This window comes from Zingiber officinale, chromosome 8A, assembly GCF_018446385.1.
Source record: "Zingiber officinale cultivar Zhangliang chromosome 8A, Zo_v1.1, whole genome shotgun sequence".
Classification (NCBI taxonomy): domain Eukaryota; kingdom Viridiplantae; phylum Streptophyta; class Magnoliopsida; order Zingiberales; family Zingiberaceae; genus Zingiber; species Zingiber officinale.
The window spans coordinates 84,419,539-84,440,267 of record NC_056000.1 but is presented as its reverse complement, the minus strand read 5'-3'; the positions used below and the strand labels follow the sequence as shown (position 1 = coordinate 84,440,267).

The 20,729-nt window shown below is 37.5% G+C and overlaps 3 protein-coding genes, 1 long non-coding RNA gene and 2 other non-coding genes across 12 annotated transcripts; 5 read left to right on the top strand and 1 right to left on the bottom strand.

Annotated features, from left to right (window-relative positions):
* Nucleotides 1-608: 608 nt before the first annotated feature.
* Nucleotides 609-6,582, top strand: LOC122009778 (eukaryotic translation initiation factor 2 subunit beta). 6 transcript variants are annotated; one of them, XM_042566065.1, is made up of 11 exons: nt 610-815; nt 895-992; nt 1,075-1,152; nt 1,314-1,419; nt 1,498-1,553; nt 1,646-1,694; nt 2,213-2,310; nt 3,734-3,879; nt 4,586-4,728; nt 5,179-5,264; nt 6,300-6,582. In XM_042566065.1, the coding sequence occupies exons 3-11, from the start codon at nt 1,108-1,110 to the stop codon at nt 6,372-6,374; spliced, it is 804 nt and encodes a 267-aa protein (XP_042421999.1). In that variant the 5' UTR covers nt 610-815; nt 895-992; nt 1,075-1,107; the 3' UTR covers nt 6,375-6,582. The 6 variants fall into 6 exon arrangements, with proteins under 6 accessions (XP_042422000.1, XP_042421999.1, XP_042421997.1 ...); XM_042566063.1 differs by lacking the exon at nt 895-992; XM_042566064.1 differs by lacking the exon at nt 895-992 and having other exon boundaries at nt 610-824.
* Nucleotides 5,655-5,737, top strand: LOC122013198. The gene has a single exon (XR_006120524.1). It is a non-coding gene; the product is annotated as a small nucleolar RNA SNORD34 (small nucleolar RNA).
* LOC122013199 lies at nt 5,976-6,060 on the top strand. The gene has a single exon (XR_006120525.1). It is a non-coding gene; the product is annotated as a small nucleolar RNA SNORD34 (small nucleolar RNA).
* Nucleotides 6,583-7,365: 783 nt separating the features above from the next.
* LOC122009777 (receptor-like protein kinase FERONIA) lies at nt 7,366-10,711 on the bottom strand. Of its 2 annotated transcripts, none has more exons than XM_042566060.1 (2): nt 10,554-10,711; nt 7,366-10,418 (listed from the first exon to the last, which is right to left on the bottom strand). In XM_042566060.1, exon 2 carries the CDS (start codon nt 10,252-10,254, stop codon nt 7,591-7,593), a length of 2,664 nt encoding a protein of 887 aa, XP_042421994.1. In that variant the 5' UTR covers nt 10,255-10,418; nt 10,554-10,711; the 3' UTR covers nt 7,366-7,590. The 2 variants fall into 2 exon arrangements, with proteins under 2 accessions (XP_042421994.1, XP_042421995.1); XM_042566061.1 differs by having other exon boundaries at nt 10,557-10,682.
* Nucleotides 10,712-15,653: 4,942 nt separating this feature from the next.
* Nucleotides 15,654-17,415, top strand: LOC122009776 (WRKY transcription factor 55-like). Its single transcript, XM_042566058.1, has 3 exons — nt 15,654-15,968; nt 16,593-16,718; nt 16,848-17,415. Exons 1-3 carry the CDS (start codon nt 15,700-15,702, stop codon nt 17,239-17,241), a joined length of 789 nt encoding a protein of 262 aa, XP_042421992.1. The 5' UTR covers nt 15,654-15,699; the 3' UTR covers nt 17,242-17,415.
* Nucleotides 17,416-17,485: 70 nt separating this feature from the next.
* On the top strand, nt 17,486-20,721 carry LOC122009775. Its single transcript, XR_006119653.1, has 4 exons — nt 17,486-18,016; nt 18,095-18,154; nt 19,374-19,396; nt 19,512-20,721. It is a non-coding gene; the product is annotated as an uncharacterized LOC122009775 (long non-coding RNA).
* Nucleotides 20,722-20,729: the final 8 nt, after the last annotated feature.

Here is a 20,729-nt window from a genome sequence, read left to right as displayed (position 1 = left end):
GAAAAAATGTCTCGCCGCTTAGAGAGACCAGTTTACTCAAGGCGATCATGGACACCCAACAATTGTGCTTGAAACAGTCGGATCTATTGACTTATGAATATGACATGCTTTTTTTGGAGTTACAACATCACGTAATGATATAAATGTGATTTACGAATCACCTCTATTCAATAAAGTTTTGGAAGGAGGTGCACGAGAGGTTTATTTTACAATAAACGATACAACATATACTATAGTTAAATCAAACTATAAAATCATGAGGGTTTAAAATTGATTTGATTTCTTTTCGTGAGATTAAGATATTATCAAGTTTTTAATTAGAATTTATTTGATTATTTAAAATTTTTATATTTTAAATTTGTTAGGTTAATTATTGAATTTGATAATATAAATTTATTTATTTAATTTTTTTATTTAGCAGGTTAATAAAAATTTTATCGATGTATATAATTTAAGAATATTGAATGGAAACGAGTTGAACGTAAATGTCGAAGATTATTTGTTTAATTTAATATATATTTTTTAAAAATATTTATTTAATTGATAAAATATAAATAAGCTTATGGAACATCAAATTTATTCACGTTCATGTACCGTCCTAATCAAAACCGCTGGAGTTGTCATGGTTCAATGGGCCGGATCAAGGGGTTGACTGCAGCGGCATCGCAGCAAAACCCTACCCCGAGCGTCAACCTAACTATAAATAGCCAGCAAGCTGCAGTGCAGCCATGGTAGCGTCCGTCAAGGGAGGATACTACAGAGCTGTTTTTGCTGCCTTCGCCGCGGAGTAGCTCGTTAACGATTACGGGATACAGGTTTGGATTGTGAGTTGTTACCAGGTACTTGAGATTTCTAGTCGATGATTTCGTTGTATTCGATTTGATGGAGATGTAGCACGCTTTTGTTTGGGGGAAATGGGATGTGGAGTGTGGCTGATCTTGTTCGAGATCTGTTCCTAGTCTTCTTATGTGTTTGTTTTCTGTTTACGTTTGGTATCAGAGCTTCGATCTGATGGTTCCTTTCTCCGGTTGTTGTTTTTTGCTCTGATTGAATTGCTGTTTACGGTTTCTTCAGATTCAGATTTGGGCATTTGAAGTCGAGAACAATATGACGGGTGAGGATCCTACAGAGCTGAAGGAAGAGGTGCCTGAGGTATTCGATTACTGGGTTTTCGCTAGCTAGTTCTTGTTATTGAATTGTTGGTTGCATTGCTCCTGTGGTATTTGGCCACTTTGGTCTGCCGTCAATTTTGCCCTTCTCCGCAGCAATTTTTCCCTGTTAATTATTTTCTTTTTTGGAAACAATGGATGTAGATTTTGCCCTTTGATCCAACTAAGAAGAAGAAAAAGAAGAAACCTGTGGTTCAAGATCCTGCTGAAGTGCTAGACAAATTAACTGAGAAAACAGAAAATCTAACTGGTATGGTTATTGTTGAAAACTCTCTACTCTTTAAATCTTATATGGAGTTTTAAAAATAAAAGTATTTCCTTCGTGCAGTTACTGAAACAAGTGAACCAAGTTTAGTTGGCTTGAAGAAAAAGAAGAAGAAACCTGTCAGTAGGAAAGCTCTACTCTGATTTGTGTCAAATTTGCTATAACTATTTTTTTCCTTAAATATATCATTCTTTTGTTTATCTGTTGACAGGTTGAAACCAACTTCCTGAATGATGAAAATGGAGACCAAGACCAAACTGGTAAGATCTATTTGCATAAAGTCTGCCAATTCTGATTTGTATGAGATAATTTAATCTGTGTTCTTAAAAATTCAAATATGGGATACATTCTGAATAATGAATATGCATTTTGAGCAAAATAAAATATTCATGCTCTTAAAACATAATTACTCAGTTATCCATGGTATTGAGTGTCAATTTGCAATGAACCAAGTTCACTGAGTTTTTAAACTCAGCTTACTCTCTTTTGAGTTTAACTACATTGACATTCACTTTATATTGAGTCTTGCAATTCTTGTCTAGGGTCATTTGTGCAAAAGTAAATATTTAAATAAAAAGTTGTTTTTGGCTAATTTTAAAACAATTAAGGTGCCCTTCAGCTATTTACATTAACTAGGAGCACCTTAGGATAAGTCGCCTAGTGACGTTTTTGAACTATGCATAGTGAAGCATATGCAGCATTCACTTATACCATTAGAAATTCAAGAAAATCTTTTTGATGAATTGGATATCAGATAACAATGTAATTTGATCATCAGGTGATCAAGTTCGGGAGGATGAAGAAGGAGAAGGCATTGTCCTTGGTGTTAGTCGATATCCTTGGGAAGGAACTGATCGTGATTATAAGTACGAAGAGGTGTCGTCAACTTATTTTCCATATTTTTATCCTATTGAAGATGTTCTTGAAAAATGGCTTTGTTTAAGTTTTATAGTAGCTGTCCTTTTGAAGTACATGTTCCAGAAAATTCTTTGGGTGGGGATAGTTTTGAAAGTTTGTTTTCCTTTCTTATGTGTAAAGCACTCATTAGATTGTTACATTGGGGTTAATAAACTAAAGTGATGAATGTGCTTTTTGGAGGGACGGGAGAGAGTAAATAATTACACTGTACACTTCTGCAACCATCTTAGTTGATGTTTTCTTTGGTTACAATCATTGTACCCCCTTTAATGACCAACCAAACTCAGATTCTCTCTTTATCAGTGATTGAAATATCATTCCGTGCCAGGCGGCATGAGCAATTTTTACTGTTCCAACGGTGGAGCGAACTGGCACTGTATGTGCGACAATTTTGCGTGAGTCACGCTCGCGTGTTGTGCGTCAGAAGATGGGTCGGAGGCATCCCGCAATGTGTGATGCCGTTGGAGGGGCATCACACGAGCGCGATGCGCCTATTCACCGAAGAAAATTAAAATTAGATTTAATTAATCAAAACAATTCTCAATTTAAGTGTGATACTTCGAAGAGGCTTTAATAAATCCTAATTAAATTATTCTAATAAAATATATAAAAATATATTTAAAATTTTAATAAATTTTATTAATTAATAATCTGTTTTTTTATTGTTTTAACTTTTAGTTAAAAATTCAAAAAAAAATCTAATAAATTAAATTTATATTTTGATATTTTTTAAAATTGTTTACTGTTTTAATGTTTAATTGATATTTTAATTTTTTTTACTATTTTAAATATATATTATTTAAATTAATAATTAATTAAATGAATAAATAGTTAATTTATATAATGATTATTATATAAAATAGCATTTTTTGTATTAATTTATATAATTATGATTATTTAAAGAACCAATACTTTCATCTAATACACGTCACTCTTTTTAGTATTAATAAAGTAACATATTATGATGTATCAATTTTAATTTGATTCGTTGATAGATCAATTTTATTAAAAAAAAACTATATTTAATTATTTTTTTAACAATATTAAGTTGTTCAATAATGGAGAACTTATATAAAATTAATATACAATTTATTTTTAAATTATACACCAACATATTAATAATTACTATATATAAATAAAAAAAATATCAAAATCATATCGGCATGTCACGATACGATACTGAAATCGTATTATTTATGTCTAGGAGCGAAACCTCGGCACGGGTTAAGATTTTAAACTTTGGTTTCTATGCTATGTTGTAAGTTTAATTTACGGAGGCCTGTGCTACAGTTCCATGGCTGCTGGCCTCTTGTTTCTTTCAAAAGAATTATGGTTCTTAGATTTTTGTTTGAACTCATGATATTTACATATGACAATGCAGCTTATGGGTCGAGTATTTAATATACTGCGTGAGAATAACCCTGATCTCGCTGGAGATAGGCGTAGAACTGTGATGAGGCCTCCACAAGTTCTTAGAGAAGGAACCAAGAAGACAGTTTTTGTGAACTTTATGGATCTTTGCAAAACGTATGACTTCTTTCTTTTATGTTTGGATGCTCTTTTACATCAGTCTTTCTAATAGCTAGCACATTCATGCTGTTTCTTATATGTCATTGTGGATACTACTTTTTTGATGTACAATTTTTAAAGCTTGTCAAGCAATAACGTCTGTTGTATTAGGATAAGCTTGGCTGGTTTATTGTGCTGGAATGGTCAATATGCAAGATGATCTTAGGCCTGTTTTCCACATTAATTTTCCTCATTCCTGTTGTAAACTTGGCATGTTCACTTTTGTGTTTTTCGGTTACTTTTGCCATGTCCCTGATCTCTTTTATGCAACTTGAAAATCAAGTTGCTGTTAATATGAAAATCATTTTGTTGGTTAGTCTTAATTTGTAAATTTCATCTGCTATAACTCTAGCCAAAGCGAAGGGGAGCCTTGGCGCAACGGTAAAGTTGTTGCTTTGTGACCAAAAGGTCACGGGTTCAAATCTTGGAAACAACCTCTTTTTGCAAGGTAAGACTGCGTACAATGAATCCTTCCCCAGGACCCCGCATAGCGGGAGCTTCGTGCACCGGACTGCCTTTTTTATAACTTCAACCAAAGCCTATTTCTTTTGTTTACGTTACCATAAATCTATTACACAGGAAATTTTCATAGCATATTTTTTCTTGTTTTCACGTCTTGATGACGGCAAACTTGCATTGTTCTAAAAATGGCTGTGTTTTCCAGGATGCATAGGCAACCAGAGCATGTTATGAATTTTTTACTTGCTGAAATGGGAACAAATGGATCGCTTGATGGACAGCAGAGACTGGTTATTAAGGGTAGATTTGCCCCCAAAAATTTTGAGGGCATCCTTAGAAGATACATCAGTAAGCTTTTATAAGAAATTTGAAATTTAATTTCTGATGCATCAACTGTCATTATCGGTGGTCTGTTTACTGCATATCATTACTGGTTTCTGCTGTCTACTTTTTTAACTTTGGATATATTTTGATCATTAGAATATTTTCTCATTTGAACTGGCAACACAAATCAAAGTACCGCTTCATTTAAAACTTGGGTTTGTAACTCAGCTCATCATAACACATTGTAGCCTGCTGGTCGATTTCACCTTCAAATCTAGCCAGTTACTAGCATACTTTAACAGCCTGTTTACTCGGGTGGATGCATAGGATAAGGGATGGGGGGTAGTGGAGGGAAAGGGAAAGGAAACAGGATCTCCCTCCAGGCCATTCGTCCATATTCATCTGCCCACTTAAGTGTGTCATATGTCGTGTTTCTTTCTGATTTGACCCATAATCATCATTATTTTTGTTCAGATGAGTATGTCATTTGCAATGGCTGCAAAAGTCCTGATACCATACTTTCAAAGGAGAACCGATTATTCTTTCTTCGTTGTGAACAGGTGAGCACTTAAACTGATTGCACATGTCTTAGTTAATTGATTGTTTTACTTAGATCCTGTTTGTGGATGTTTTCTACTATCTATGTTCCATAACATCTATGATGATCAACTAACATACTTTTGCCTACATTTCATGATTAGTTGTATGATAAAAAACAAGGTGTTCTGATAAAACATGATGTGATTTGATTTTTTATGACAAATATAACAACTAATATCTCTTCGTATCTAGTTGTCACCCAGCAGGGGTATATTCAGACATTCTAGAAAATTACACTGGATATTCTTTTTTTTGTTCAGTTAGTTGAGACTGCACCTTTTCTAAAATGATAATGCAATATTGTTCTCATTCCTTTATTTGTGGTCCGTATATTTGTTTATATTCGTCACAGCGCCTATGATGACCGACTAATATTTTGCCTACATTGCTTGATTAGCTGTATGATAAAAATATCGAGTTGTTCTGAGGCTCTTGTAAGGATTAAAATTTAAAATATAAGCAGATTGGATTTTACTTTATGTGAAACAGTAAACAATATTCGGATTCGTCCTTTGTCATCATTGACACTTCATGTTCATAATAAATATGTGGTGCAGACTCCATAACTTTTAAGCTGTCTAATCTTCATTCTTGATATGGTGTTCAAATTGTAATTTTCTTTTTATGCTTCTGCATTTGCGTATAGCAACATTTCATGTTCGAATTCATCAAAATGCCCATGATGATCAACGACTTATATTTGCCTACATTGCTTGATTGCTGTATGATAAAAGAATACGTTGTTCTGAGGCTTTATGAAGTGTTAAAGCATGCACTCATGCTAAAGAGCACAGCATCTGTAAGCAAAATCACGCATTGTTAGAACACAAACAATATGCTGATTGATGCAGTCTGTATAAAACCTCACCTCATGCTATCTGTCTCATCGTTTTCTTGGAAATTGTACTGCAATTTTAATCTCCCTGTTATAGAACTTTTGTTTCTTCTACTCCTTGGTTTTCTTTTTGCATAACGAATTAGCTCATCTTGTGCAGTGTGGCTCTTCGCGTTCAGTTGCTCCTATCAAGGCTGGTTTTGTTGCACTTGTGAAACGCCGCAAAGGCACTTGAGCTGAGCATTTGCCTGTTTGTTTCTTGCTTTTCTAAAACCAAAAAGAAATAGCGTCCCAGAATCTCAGTATTTTCATTTATACATTCAATTATTTGCCTGTTTAGCATCCATCAGTATGATCAAGTATTTATGTGTCCTAACGTAAATGTGGTTGGATTTGCTAGCTTTGTTAAAATTGTCAAAGTTCCAAAAAAAAATTATTTGAGATGCATTTTTTTGCTTCCTAGCTTTAATGGTTTTGGAAGTGTCTGTAAATTGCTCATAAAGCGACATCCTGCAGCCATACAATTTCTTAAAACTATTTAGGGTTGGATTTCAGAGATCACAAAGAAGATTTAAGGTCAGTGTGTATTGCTCATAAACCGACATCCTGCAGCCCTACAATTTCTTAAAACTATTTAGGGTTGGATTTCAGAGATGTTCACAAAGAAGATATGTGTTTCATTGGGTAAATTTTGAAGATGTGTTTTTCTTCTTTAAAGACTGCCAAGTTATTTATTATCTTGTGCATGATTAGACAAAAATAACTAGTAAGTTGGACTCGAAGACAGTTTAAGATTCTGTTTATCCTGAAAGAAAGTGAGCAAATTTTTGGAATGGTGAGATTTTTTAGAGAGTGTCGTAAAGTTGAGCGTTGAGCGTGTTTTGGAGTTGATTCGGCGAGGAAGGTTGGTTGTATGAACAATCGGGATGATAGGTCAGGCACAAAGGCACGGGAGATGTCGACCTCTATGACAAAGTCGATAGCATAATGACAACCATTATAGAAGCGGCATGGTTGATAAAGCATGACCCTGCAGAGCAACGCGGCTAGAACATTTTGTAGTCGAATATAACGGAGTAGACTCACACATGAAGAGTCGAATATAACGGCGGCGAAGTTTTCTTTGAAGTTTTGCATTGAACATTTAGGAAACCAAATCCACCATTTCAACAGTAATCAAACGGCAAAGACCGAGCCCAATATTTTAAAATTACAAATCATTATAGTTCTAGTAACAAAACTACCACCTTTTATTTTCTCGATACAACCATTATATTCTTAAAAGTACACAATCCAAGATACACTCAAGTTCTACGTGTTACTTAAAAACTAGATATCGAATAACATTACAATGCAAACTTAACAAATACACTTTATAGAGATATGAAATCAAAATGAATGAACGGGCTAGGTTCCATGTCGAAGATTGAAGCACCAAAGCACCTTTGCGCTCACCTTCCCTTTGGATTCATGATCTGTGAGAATACAGCACTAGGAGTCAGACCATCAGAGTCCTCACTCGCTAGACTCTGCCCTCCGATACTGATTGAGGTGGTTGATGTAGTTGTGATACTCGGTTCCATGGATGGATCATCAACTTCTTTCTTCCTGATCATCAGAGTTTCATCAGACATGCTGGCACTGATAATGCCACTTTCCTCAGCACTCTCCTGCAGCTGGAGGGCAAATTCAAGGTTCCAGAGCACATCACCCATGGATGGCCGTTCCGTTCCGACATCTGCCACGCACTTCTCAGCAGTCTCTGCAAACTTCTTGAGACACTGAGGAGCAATCTTGCCCTTCAGGAAAGGATCAATTATTTGATCGAGAATTCCCTTCTTCTGGCAGTGCACTGACCACTCAGCCAAACTTACTTGTTCCTTCGAAAGTGCAGGGTTAAGAGCTGGTCTAGCACAAAGAACCTCAAACAACACAACCCCAAACGAGTAAACATCAGATTTCTCGGTGAGTTGCTGCCTCCTAAAGTACTCTGGATCAAGATATCCAAAACTACCCTTCACGACTGTACTGACATGGGTGTGATCCAATGTAGGACCAGTCTTGGAAAGACCAAAATCTGAAACCTTAGCAACCCATTTCTCATCTAGCAGGATGTTTGTGGTCTTCACATCTCGGTGGATGATGGTATACTTCGCGCCCGTATGGAGATAGTGCAGTCCACGGGCAGCTCCAATACAAATCTCAAGCCGCTGCCTCCAGGTGAGGGGTGGCTTCTGAGTCTTGTATAAGTGCTCTCGCAGTGTGCCATGCGCCATATAATCATAAACGAGGATCATCTCACAGTTCTCTTCGCAATAACCAATCAAGGAGACAAGATGCCGGTGGCGGAGCTTCGAGAGCATCTCAATCTCAGTCTGGAACTCATGAACACCTTGCTCGGACATTGGATTACCGCGCTTTATAGCAACCATTGTCCCGCCATCTATCACCCCACGGTAGACCTTTCCGAATCCACCAACCCCAAGGAGGAGGGATTCATCAAAACCTTTCGTTGCAGCCTTTATCTCCGCGAATGAAAAGTGGCGGCAGAGGTTGGTAGGGAGCGATGAGGCATAACTGCCAGTGGCATTTGTTTTGGCTGATGTAGCTGAATGAGAATTTCCATACAGTGAGAGAGGAAGCCAACCGGAAGGCCCATCGCTGCTAACTGCATCCTTTCCTCCCACCTTGCGACGCCTGTAGAACCCCACAAGGCAAAAACCGACAATGAACAAAGCGAACCCTCCAACCACTCCGCCAGCAATTGCTGCAGCTCTACTCTTATGGCTTGTGGACTGCCTATAAATCCTGTTAGCATCCACCTGCGGTTCAGGCCTTGGCAGCGGATTAAGTCCAGCAAGACTAGCATTACCATCTTGAATCTTAAAGACCTCAAGTCCATTCAAGATTGCATCATAGTATTGTGGTTTAAGTCTAACATCTGGATGGAGCGCAATCCACATATCAATCTGTCCACTTCCTGATGTTACCACAACATAGTCCTCAAAGACAGGCTTACCTATTCCACCACTCCATGCAATTACATCTGCTTCTTTCCAAACAGTCTGGTTGCTAACATAGATATCAAATACCCTCTGATTTTGCTTCGTAATCGGATACTGTATCTCACAGAAATGGAACCTTACAAGATAATAGAAGCTAGCATCGACCGTAACAATCCATGTGAGGTTGTAGTTCAGGTTGACATGTGCATCAGGCCCCATCGATCGCGCAGTTGAGTAAACATCCAATGGCGCAGTGTAGTTCGGAACACTGGTGGTGTAAGTAATTGTGACATTGGGATCCTTGGAGTAAGTTACTCCGAAAGCAGCCCCAAAAATGTATTCTGAATCATCAGTCCAAACACGATACAAGCCTGAATCCTTGATAGGGGAGAGAGATTGCCCGCCGACATTGAGCCGATACATGGTCTCCATTGCTATGTCTGGATCTACAGTGTATGGAATAGGAGCTCCACCCGTGACAAGCTGAGGATTTCCTAAGGTGAAGATATCAGGGATTGACACAATCTCAATACCATTGATGAAAGCAAAGGAATGTGGATGAGAGTTTGATGGGGCGAAGGTGAGGTTCAGACCATCAGTAGAGGTATTAACCGAGTATTCACGCATGAGGTAGACATAATTGAGAGAATTAGCGGTCAGGAAGGCGCTGAAATTGCTGAGAAGGGTGTGGTTGTTGCAGGTGACGCTGAAGAAGGCGTCGGACGGGGCATGGCTGGAGTAATTCGCAGGGTAGAAGTAGAGGCGAATGAACTTGCGTCCAGGGCCAACAGGGAAGGAGTAGGTGAATGGGGAGGTGAAGATCCTGGCGGTCATGTAAGGTACTTCCGGGACTGAGGGGTCTTGCTCGGACGCAGTGAAGCCGTCGGCATTTAGGGAAGATGCAAACTTTGATCCGGTGTCCCCGTTCCAATCCCGGGAATCTGAGTCAATGGCATGCCCAGAGGAGCCACAGTTCAGGAGGATGTAATCCCTGGGGACGTACGTAGAGTTATCAGCGGCGGCGACAAAGACCGGCGCCGCCGCGACGAGCAAGAAGAAGAGGAAGGAAGCAAGGAGAAAGGCCGAAGGCCATCTGAAATGGTTCCTCATGTGAGAAGATGAGGTTTCCAACAAGAAGGGACTCCGATCTAGGAAGAAAGAAACCCTAGCTACAGCAACAAAAAGGGGAACTTGCAAGAAACCCTAGGGATTTCACTCAAGCTCTCGAACTCTCAACAGAACGATCAGAGAAACAGTAGCATCTCTACAAAATCCTGCGAATTCATCCCAAAAATGGCGATTTTCAGCTCAAAACCGTCAAGAAAAAACACACAGCACCAGATCTAAAAAATAGCAGCAAAACCGAAACAAAACTGACGAAGCAAGAAGAGGAAAGAGTAAGGGAATACCACCGATGCGATCCGCGAGTCGAACGAGAACAGCACCTGAAGCTTTAGCTCGCTGCTCTTTTTTGGTTTCCAGCTCTTCGATCACTGTCCCTCCTCCGCCTTCAAATTGCGTGGCAGCTCTCTTCCCTACGAACGCAACCGCGTCGCCGTGCCAGCTGTGTGACAGCGGATGAACGGCGCGATCGCGAGATGCGGTGCGATCGCAGCCGCCGGATGGACGCGGGGAGGTGGGTCGTGGCGGCGGGGCCCGCACAACGTGGGCAGCGCGAAGATGTTGGTTTAAAAGTCTACGGAGCGACGGCAGTTAGGTGAATGGAACACTTCCTTAATTGGGCTAATTTAAATGCTTAAGTCTCCACTTAATGACGCTCTTCACGGCAATTATTATTATTATTATTATTTAATAGATACATCTTTTTCTTAGCTTATTTATTAGATAAAATTGGAGGACCCCCAAAGAACATTTCTTCTCTATTTTAATTATATATATTTTAAAATTATTATTCTTTTTGCCTTATAAATCTTTAGTAGACAGTAAATGGATTTAGAAAACTCATGGATGTGCATGTTGTAAATTTAGATAAGTTTATGTCAATTTACCATTCTAAGTAAAACTACTATATCAACTTAAATTGGTTTAAATCGGAAAAGAAAGACATATAATGAACGCATAAGGGTAGAAAGGTATACTAGCATTTGTTTTTAAATTTAGAAACAAATGAGATATGATACGATTGAAATATGTTGGTGGACCGGAGTTGGAGTGAATTTTTTGACCAGGAATTAAAAGCCTCTCTATTGAGAGAGATTAGGGTTAGTTACTCATATTGTCATCAATTTTAATATTTATATGGGATTATCACCTAAACCTTAAAGCCCTAAGGTAATTGGACCTTGGGTATTTTCAGAGGGTCCGAATCCAAACCCTAAGCCTAGGTTGCAAATCATGTGGGCGCTACGTCCAATTATGGTCCGAGTATTGATGTTCTAAGAGCCAATGCAAAGTTGACAGATTTGTCCAATCAAAAAGTTAAACAAAAAAGCCCCAACAATTATTGACATAAGATTTGGGATATTTAATTGAAGAGTAGTAGTGAAAATTTAAAATTAATTTTTTTTCTTTCGAAATTAATAATGTGAATATAGTTAGTCATTAATTAATACTGAGGTCTAAGATTTGTAAGAAGATTTATTTTTTAATTACGAAGAAGGTAACAGGTTTTTATGCCTATAATATAACATATTGAAAAATATTAAAAAAAAATATTTAGGGTGCGTTTTGTTTGCACCGTTTTCATTTTCATTTTCTGGAAAACGCGCGTTTTCTAGAAAATAGAAAATGACTTTTTATTATTCTCTGTTTTTCTAGAAAACGATAGTCAATTTTTTAGAAACCGCGCGCGGAAAACGCAAACCAAACACCGTTTTTCAGAAAACACGCGTTTTCCAGAAAATGAAAATAGAAAACGTGCGTACCAAACACCGAATTCTAACAATTAGAGATAGCCTAAAGAACATCCATAATGAAATTTTGTTCTCATTGTGGAGCTATGTGAGGGAGTTCCTTCCCTTATGTGATAGAGTCGTTCCTTTGTTTTCTTTTGTTATTATTATTAACTTTTTTTGTTTCTATTTTAAACAATATTTTTTTAAAAAAAATAATAAAACAGAATGTTAAATTTTAGCTGTTGAACAACGACTAATTTTTATTTTTTATTAAAAATTTATCTATAAATATATTCTCAACCTTTTATCCTTCTTATTATTTTTTCTTTCAATTCTCTACTTCTTTTAACTATGAAAATTTCTTGATTTATTTTAAATGGATAAAAATTCAGATCAATCTATACTTCGTGAATTTTAGAGAAATGAATTGATAGAAGATACAGAAGATATAGATAACCAACGAATTCTTCGACTATATGAGCAACGATAAATGGTATGTCAAAGAGCTTAAAGTTCTTTTGGTAAAACACAAAGGAGAATATATTAAGTTGAGCATGCTCGTCTTTTCAATGATTACTTCTCTAATGAGCCCCGTATATCCTGATGATATATTTCAATGTCGATTCTGAATGCAAAGAGAATTATTCCTTCGTATAGTCGATGCCTTGAAAAATCATTCAGAATGTTTCAATGGAAGGTTGATGCAATAGGAAAAAAAGTTTATCGGCACTTCATAAATGCACGGTGGCAATCCGTCAATTGGCGTATGAAGTCTCTGCTGACCATTACGATGAGTACCTATGAATTGTTGAAACAACTGTCATCCCATGTTTATTCGATTTTTTGTCGATGTATAATTAAAGTGTTTAGAGCTCTATATTTGAGAAGACCTGATGCTCTTGATATCCAACACTTGAAATGCATGAGCAGATACACGATTTCCCTGGTATGTTGGGTAGTCTTGATTATATGCATTAGCAATTGTCCAATTGCTTGGAAAGATTAGTTTACTTGGGAAGATCACAACGTTTCAACAATTGTGCTTGAAGTAGTCATATCTGCAGACTTATGGATATGACGTGTCTTTTTTGAGATTGCAGCATTGCGTAATGATATTAACGTGTTTAACGAATCACCTTTATTCAACAACGTCTTACAAAGAAATACACGCGAAGTTAATTTTACAGTTAACAATACATAATATACAAAAGAATACCATCTAACCAATTGGATATATCTAGAATAAGCTATTTTAATTTTATCAAGAACTTTCCATACCTCCAGCAAGGGTGGAGTTAGAATATTAGTTGAGTGTAGACCAAATTTGACGAGTTAGCGTGGCAATGCAGCGACATGGCAACCTCGCATCTCGTGAGCGTTCGCTGCCACGCTAGGTAGCGATGCGACTTATGCCCTACTAAGAAGTGACCTGGTCGTGCAAGGTAGAGACCACTCGTGAGGTGGTCGCGTCGCTACCTTATGGGGCAATAATTGGTTTACAAGCAACCGCGTCATTGTTTGGTGGGCTAGTGGGCACTCGGGAGGTTACCACGTTGCGTCCTTGTTGAGTAGCACAAGCGGTCATGTCATTGCATTGCATTTTTTTGTTGAATAGGAAAAAAAAATTAGGATTACCTTTTAGCAGGATTCCTTGTTTGATGCATAGAGGGTGTTGATTGTTACAGAGAAGAAAGAAGATAGAGGGTGTTGCTTGCTGCGACCTGCAGAGAGGGAAGGAGATGAAGGGGTTGCTGGCTCTGAAGAGTCAAGGAGACGAACAATTTTGGAGTTTAAAGTAAAAAGTGTGCAAGACGCGGATGTGCAATAGCGTGTCATGGAGAAAATTGTGTTGATGTCGTCGGTTTCTCTTTCTTTCATTTTGAAAATTGCTAAGACTGTATCTTATTTGTTGTCAATGTGTAACAGTGTGTCATGGAATTGCCGCGATTGGTGCGGTCGGAAGATGGGAGCTCATGCGTTGTTCTTTAATAAAATTACTCTACTACTCGACATCCATCCACTACTGCATTAGTTGAATTATTGGGTCCCACAATTAAGAATTATTTTTAAGAAATTTTAGTTGTCTGATATGCAGATGGGAGGCAATCTTCTTAATTTTATCTGGCAGTGTGAGGTCTGTGGGCAACATTTTGTCTGGTCCAGCATAGGCAATTGCCCACACTGGGCCAACTAAGCTCCGCCCATGACCTCTAGGATCCCAAGAGAAAAATGTTTAAGGAACGACAAAAGACCACAAGAAAGGATGTCGAGTTGATATTTAGGGTACTCCAATCTTGATAAGCAATGATTAGAGGTACAGGACGATTTTAGTACAAAGATAATTAGAAGGGCATCATGTATATATGTATTATTTTGCACAACATGATTAAGAATAAGGGAGATGCAGTAGTCAATTTGTGAGATAATGAATGAGATCCTCCATCATAAATATTTCAAAGCTCTAACTAAAAATTTCAAGAATACTTTTGGAGAAATTATGAGTTACGTGATAATCAACTGTATCATCAACTTTAAGTTGAATTGATTCAACATATATAGGTACGCTATGGTTGTAATTCATCAAAAAATAATTTATTAATTATGTTATATTTATTTATCATATATGTGGTGCTCGATTTAAATAATTTATAAGAAAGTATGAGATAAATGAGTTATTGAAAGATTCTTTTTTTTTTAATAGTTAAAAGATATGTAAGATTTTTCTCTTTGACGTAGAATGCGAAAAACGAAAGAGCCCTGTATGAGCTCCAACCACTATGGATAAAGACTGATGCCATAAGAGAATGATACACCTAAGAGAACGAGCTCGACATATAGAGCCTAGGGAGCTCAAAGTGCTCGTAGGGGAGGGGTGGCTATGGAAGTCAGGTACTAGATATTACGGAGAACTCGAGAAACTGAGTGTCATAAGAAATTCGAAAAGTCTGAGTCATGCGAGGCAGTCAGGAGCTCAAGTTGATTTGATGTAATTAAAATACTAAAGTTTAATTTATGAACAAATTATAACCACCAAACATTATGCTCCTTCACAAAAACAACAATATAGTTTACCACTTCAACCTTCTCTGTCCCAAGATTTAGACAATTCAAAGTCCCTACAAAAATCTAAAGAGGAAGCAATAGACATGATAGATCACGATCCACGCTTGGAAACAGCTAAAATCCGACAATATTGCCTTCTTTTTTCCATTTTCAGTGGCCTAAACGTCAACCTAAAGGCCAAAGGGTTTAACGGTTAATACTCGAATAGTGATTTATCATATTAAAATGAGAGACCGATTCTCGTGGGATTTGTTCCTCAAATAAATTAGGAAAAAATATTGCACCCATCTAAGAGATCACTTGTATTAAAATTTATCTATTTATATTTTACCTTTTTTTTCCCACGTTAAATTGGAACCTAAAGGTTAAATCGATCGAGTTGAATTGACGTTTGGACCGGGTCTGTCAATCGAATATTCAGTTGGTTGGTCAAGCTCACTTGGCTGATGGAACCTTCGAGTTAACTTTAAACCGAGACAGTCTTCCCTACGACCCGAGAACGAAAATTAAACGCCATGACTTGGACCGAGTCGAAGGTCCAACTTCCCAGCCCCATTCCTTACACTAACTAACGGATATATAAACTCTTGAGGGCTGTCAGGCAAATCCCGTCCCGATCCCGTCCGGTCGAGCCGACATGGACCGGATACTGAACCAGATCCTCGACGCGTGCGGTCTGGCCGACGAACTCGACCGCTCCCTCCGCAACTCCGCTGGCGCCGCAGACCTTGGCTATCTCCTTGCCTCCTGCGAGGACGCCGCCGCCGCCTTCCAAAGGGCCACCGCCGAGCTGCGCGACCTCATGACCGAGCCTTCCGCCGCCGTGCCGGCGGTGGGGGAGTTGGCGTTGGAGTGTGGAGCGCTGCCGTTACGGACGGGCGACGCCGGGTCGTCGTCGCGGAAGAGGTTTGTGGGATTGGGAAAATATTCACTTTGGTCCATCGGAATTCGATAATTATTTTGTTCACCAAATCATCTCTTTTTCAAAATTCGCTGGGGTACTTTGAAAATAATAAGTGATTTAAAGGTGAATAATATTAATTAAAAATAGCAATTTTCAATTTAAAAATGCTCTTGAAAAATTGAAATTATTATATTTTCTATGATAAAATAATTACAGAGTATAATAAGCTATTTATTCACCATTCTATTAGATAAATTAATATTTAATTTTAAATTGTTAAAGTTTCTATGATAAAATATTCATGTAATATATGATTGATTTGAAAAGAGTTTCAAATTTTTTAAATATTAAATTTTACGATACCTAATATTATATATGTGATTTATTATGAAATTTTAACAAATAAATGATTTGGTGGATTCTTGACATTTCTTACCAAATTAATGGTCGAAAGGTAATTTTGGAAATATGGAGGAGGCCAAATGAAAAGGTAAGCCGACTCCACTTCGTTAAATTTCGTTGACTCGGAATATCAATGGTCAAAGTGTTGACCAATTTTCTTATTTACCCACCTAATATTTTTTTTTAAAAAAAATAAAACTCTGATACCATGGATTAATTTCTAGGAAAGAGGGGACTAGAACGCTAATAGTGCCGGCGACGAGAACTGGGAACCCGGACAACCCACCGGACGATGGGTACACGTGGCGGAAGTACGGCCAAAAGGACATCCTCAATTCGAGATTTCCTAGGTTTTTAATATTAATTAAGCTTAATTAATTTCCTTTTACAAATTAGCAACTATTTTTTTTTCGGTTTAAAAAAAATTAATTAATAAAAATAATAATAAAAAATAATTAAAATTATATATAATTTGACAGGAGTTACTACCGTTGCACGCACAAGAGTTTCCACGGTTGCCCAGCAAAGAAGCAAGTGCAGCGACTCCACAACGATCCCTCCGTCTTCGAAGTCACCTACCGCGGCACGCACACGTGTCAATCATCCCCCACCCCGCTCCTCATGACGGCCGACATAGGCGGGGATGGCCCTTCGGCGACGGCGCCCCTTCTGCATCTCGAAGTCATGCAGCCCGCGGTGGCGGGGGGTCAAGTCCCTGACTGGCCGGGGAGGACCCGTAGCCTCCTCGGCGATGGCCGGCAGGGCGGAGGCAGAGACACCGACGTGTCGGTGGCGGAGCTCGCCGACGCCATGTTCAATTCCGGCAGCAGCAGCGGTGGCATGGACGTCATCTTTACGGCGAGGCTGAATTAACTAATGATGAAAGTTTTAGGAGTTAATCAATTATAATTTTGGTTCCAATTAATATTTTCAAAATAATCTATCTCCATTTCGTTGGCAATGGAGGACAGATTTGCAAATACTGAAAGTGTAAGGGTAAAACAAGAAATTGCAGAAATTTAAATTGTTAATTCCTTTTCGCGCCTATGGTTCCACCTTATCATACCGGCTATCGTATTATAAAAACGGCGGCCCTAGTTGCTCTCCATTGGTTGACTCATTTCAGGGAGGAGCTCGATCTCGACCTCCGAAGCCGACGCTTCACTCTGCCTCTTCCTATCCGGCTACTTGAAGGTGATCTCCGATCTTCCACTAATCCAGAGCTGGATTTCTGGGTAAAACGTTGATCTTCTCCTCGATCCGTTCGTGAGCAAACAAGCTCGATCAAAGCTAGGTCTTGTAATTTTTGGTTAACATTCCATTCCCCTGCATTTCCGTGTGCTTTGAGATGTTCATGAAAAACATTAGGAGGCGAGGCTACGAATTAGTGTCCGTTGTTTTTTTTTTGGTTCTCGATTGACGATTTATTCCGGGGCTTCTCTGTTTAGGGTTTAGGAGGTTGTTGGCGAATTTTCGACAATCTTTGTATTCTCATTTTTAGGTGCATAGGTTGCCCTCGATTAAGCTTTATTAGAGATCTCGCATCGTGTGATTCGTCTACCCCGTGCCTCAGATCAGCCGATGAGCAGATTTTCTGTCCGCAAAGCGACAGAAGATTGAGATATGTCGTCAAGCGGGCTTCCTATTAGTGAGTCGTTACGTGCCTATATGTCTATATGCGTATCTTATGTGAGAAATGAGTCATATTCTGCTATTTCATTTTCAGGCAATTAACATCACAAAAATGTTGCAGTGGATGGGAGGCTCGCGGAGAAAGGTGAATGCTGTGAGTATTGTTTCACACACCTCCCAGCACGTTCCCCAGCTAGTGACTTCCATAGAAAGTGATGTTAATATTCTTATTGTTAGTATCATAGACTTAGGTTATCTTTAGGGCAATCTAATTCAATGCCTTGATGGAATCAAATCTTAACAAGTCACTTTACATGTGTTATCGTTTGCAGTGTCATTTTTGCCTAGCAAGTGACTACTTTTAAGTTCCTGTTCTCTAATCTCTATCCACTTTGTACTAGATACCCAACACATTTCAAATATACCTGACCTGCAAATTTGAGTAATTTCAATTTTTGGCTCAGGTGTTGGGTTAAGAAGTTTAACAAATGTTGATATTGGTTGATTTCAGGTATCTATTCTAAAATACCAAATGATCTAACTCAAGTTTAATTGCATAATTTACATGAGATATGAGTATTGTACTTAGTAAGCTATCTAATTAATCAAAGTAATTTACTTCAAGAAGTGCCTCCTCTAAGTCTTCTATTTGCCAATATGGTAATCCTGAATTTTTTACATCTCGTGGCTGTAACTTAAATTAATGCGATGTTCATCAGCTTCAATCATGTCCATATTCCCTTAATGAATTCCTCTTTTCTACAAGTGAGAACTATTTTAGCAAAACATAGTCTCTATTTGGTAATTGGGCATTTACTAACTAGTTTTTTAGTATTGCTCTAAAAGCTTGATAATTGACTCATCCAGAATCAATCATCTTGGGTTGGGTTGGATCTCCCATACTTTATTTGAATTACCATTTCAAATCAATTTTTCTTGGCTTGGAAAATTTCGGTCATGTCAAATTCTGGTCAAGAATCGACCAATGTGACCTAATGTCTCCCTTAATTCAACCATTTGAATTCAAGTTGGTATCTGCACTGCAGTGGAAAGTCTGACATCGAAGACTTGGAACCCTATATCTTTGATTTTACTCTTATTAATTGTGTCTTTCAAGTTACACTTTCACATTGTTTTTTGTTTTTTTTGTTTTTACTTTCAATTATATTTTTGTCCCAAAGTTGGTTTAGTCTCTTCCACACAATCCATTCAGTATTCGTCTACTATTTATCTTTATTTTTTATTCTTCATCTTCAGTTTGAACGCATGATCTAATGATTCTATACCCCATATATTTACTAAATTATATCTAATATATCTTTTTTTTTTCCTTTTGATATGGTGCAACCATGGATGGATGGTGAAATTAACAGTCCAGAAAGTCAATGCTTAACAAGTAAGTCATAAACATCATTCAAGGCATTTGATTTGATTTATATGTTGTTCAATAAGATGTTCCCTTATCTACACACGCAATAGAGTTTAATCATGTTTGAACTTATACCTTGAAGGCAAAAGCATTACTTTGAACAAAGGAAACGTCAACTACAGAGAACTGGACTGGATGATCATATTGGTGTTAGTAGCAAATGGCTTCATTATAATGAGGAAGTGCGATCCCTTGACATATTGAACTTCATAAATTTGGCTACAGTTACTCGTGAAGGTTGTTTAAATTAGAGCATTTATGGGATTAACACCTTTTGTGTGATTGCGTAAATTTTGTTAGCTCTTGGTAGTATGAAGTTTAATTCATAAAAGATTGAAAATCGCATTCCTGAATTTTTGTATACAAGCTTTTGTCCCCTGCATATACTTTTATTTGCAAAATAATTTAGCACATTCTGGTCAACTTGAATGTTCTCATTCTCAACTTAGTTCTAAATTCTATTGCTTAAAAAAACCGTATTTTACTTTCCCTGACTAATTGGACCTACCATGTGAAATTTTTATTTCTGCTCATTTTTTTCTAGGAACTAATGGAAATTTTTTTCTGAATTCCATTGCTTAAAAAACCTTATTAGTTTGCTGCTAATTGATAATAATCTGAAGTCCTTACTTCTTAGTTTTGGGCATATTTGATTCCTTATCCTACAACTTTATTCCTTACATCTGAGCCAAATGTTTTAGAAATAAGTTTTCAAGGATTATATTGGTCTAAATAGGCATGAAAATATTGTACTACTATGTAACCAATACTTGACTTCCATTTCACTAAGTAATCCTATTCTTCTTAAATGGAGAAACTATTGTAAGCTTCTACCTTATGTATTTACAATTGAACTCAACTTGTAAGGTTGTATCCAAGTGGAGTTGTTTTAAAATATCATTTTCTCCCATGAATTTTAGTTTGTGGTCATTGGAAGATTGGATATGTAGAATTCAGTTGCAGCTTCATAAAGCTTCTGTAGAGCTCTTTTTAAATGAAATGGTTTGTCATTATGCTAGAACATTCCTAGTAATATAGCCTTGCATAGACCTCAATACAGGGAGAAGATATATGTATCCAATTGACCCCAAATAATTGGAACAACAACTTGAAGATGATGGTGATGATTTTTATGCTATGTCCTGGAAGAAGTTTCTTAAGCTTGGAGTTTGTATGTTTTACTATAACATATATTAGTTTGTTGTAAACAACAGTGAAGACTATTTTGGGTGCTCTCATTTTATATTTATTTGATGATTGCTACCAGGTAATCAACTAGAGACTACACGGGCAAACAAGT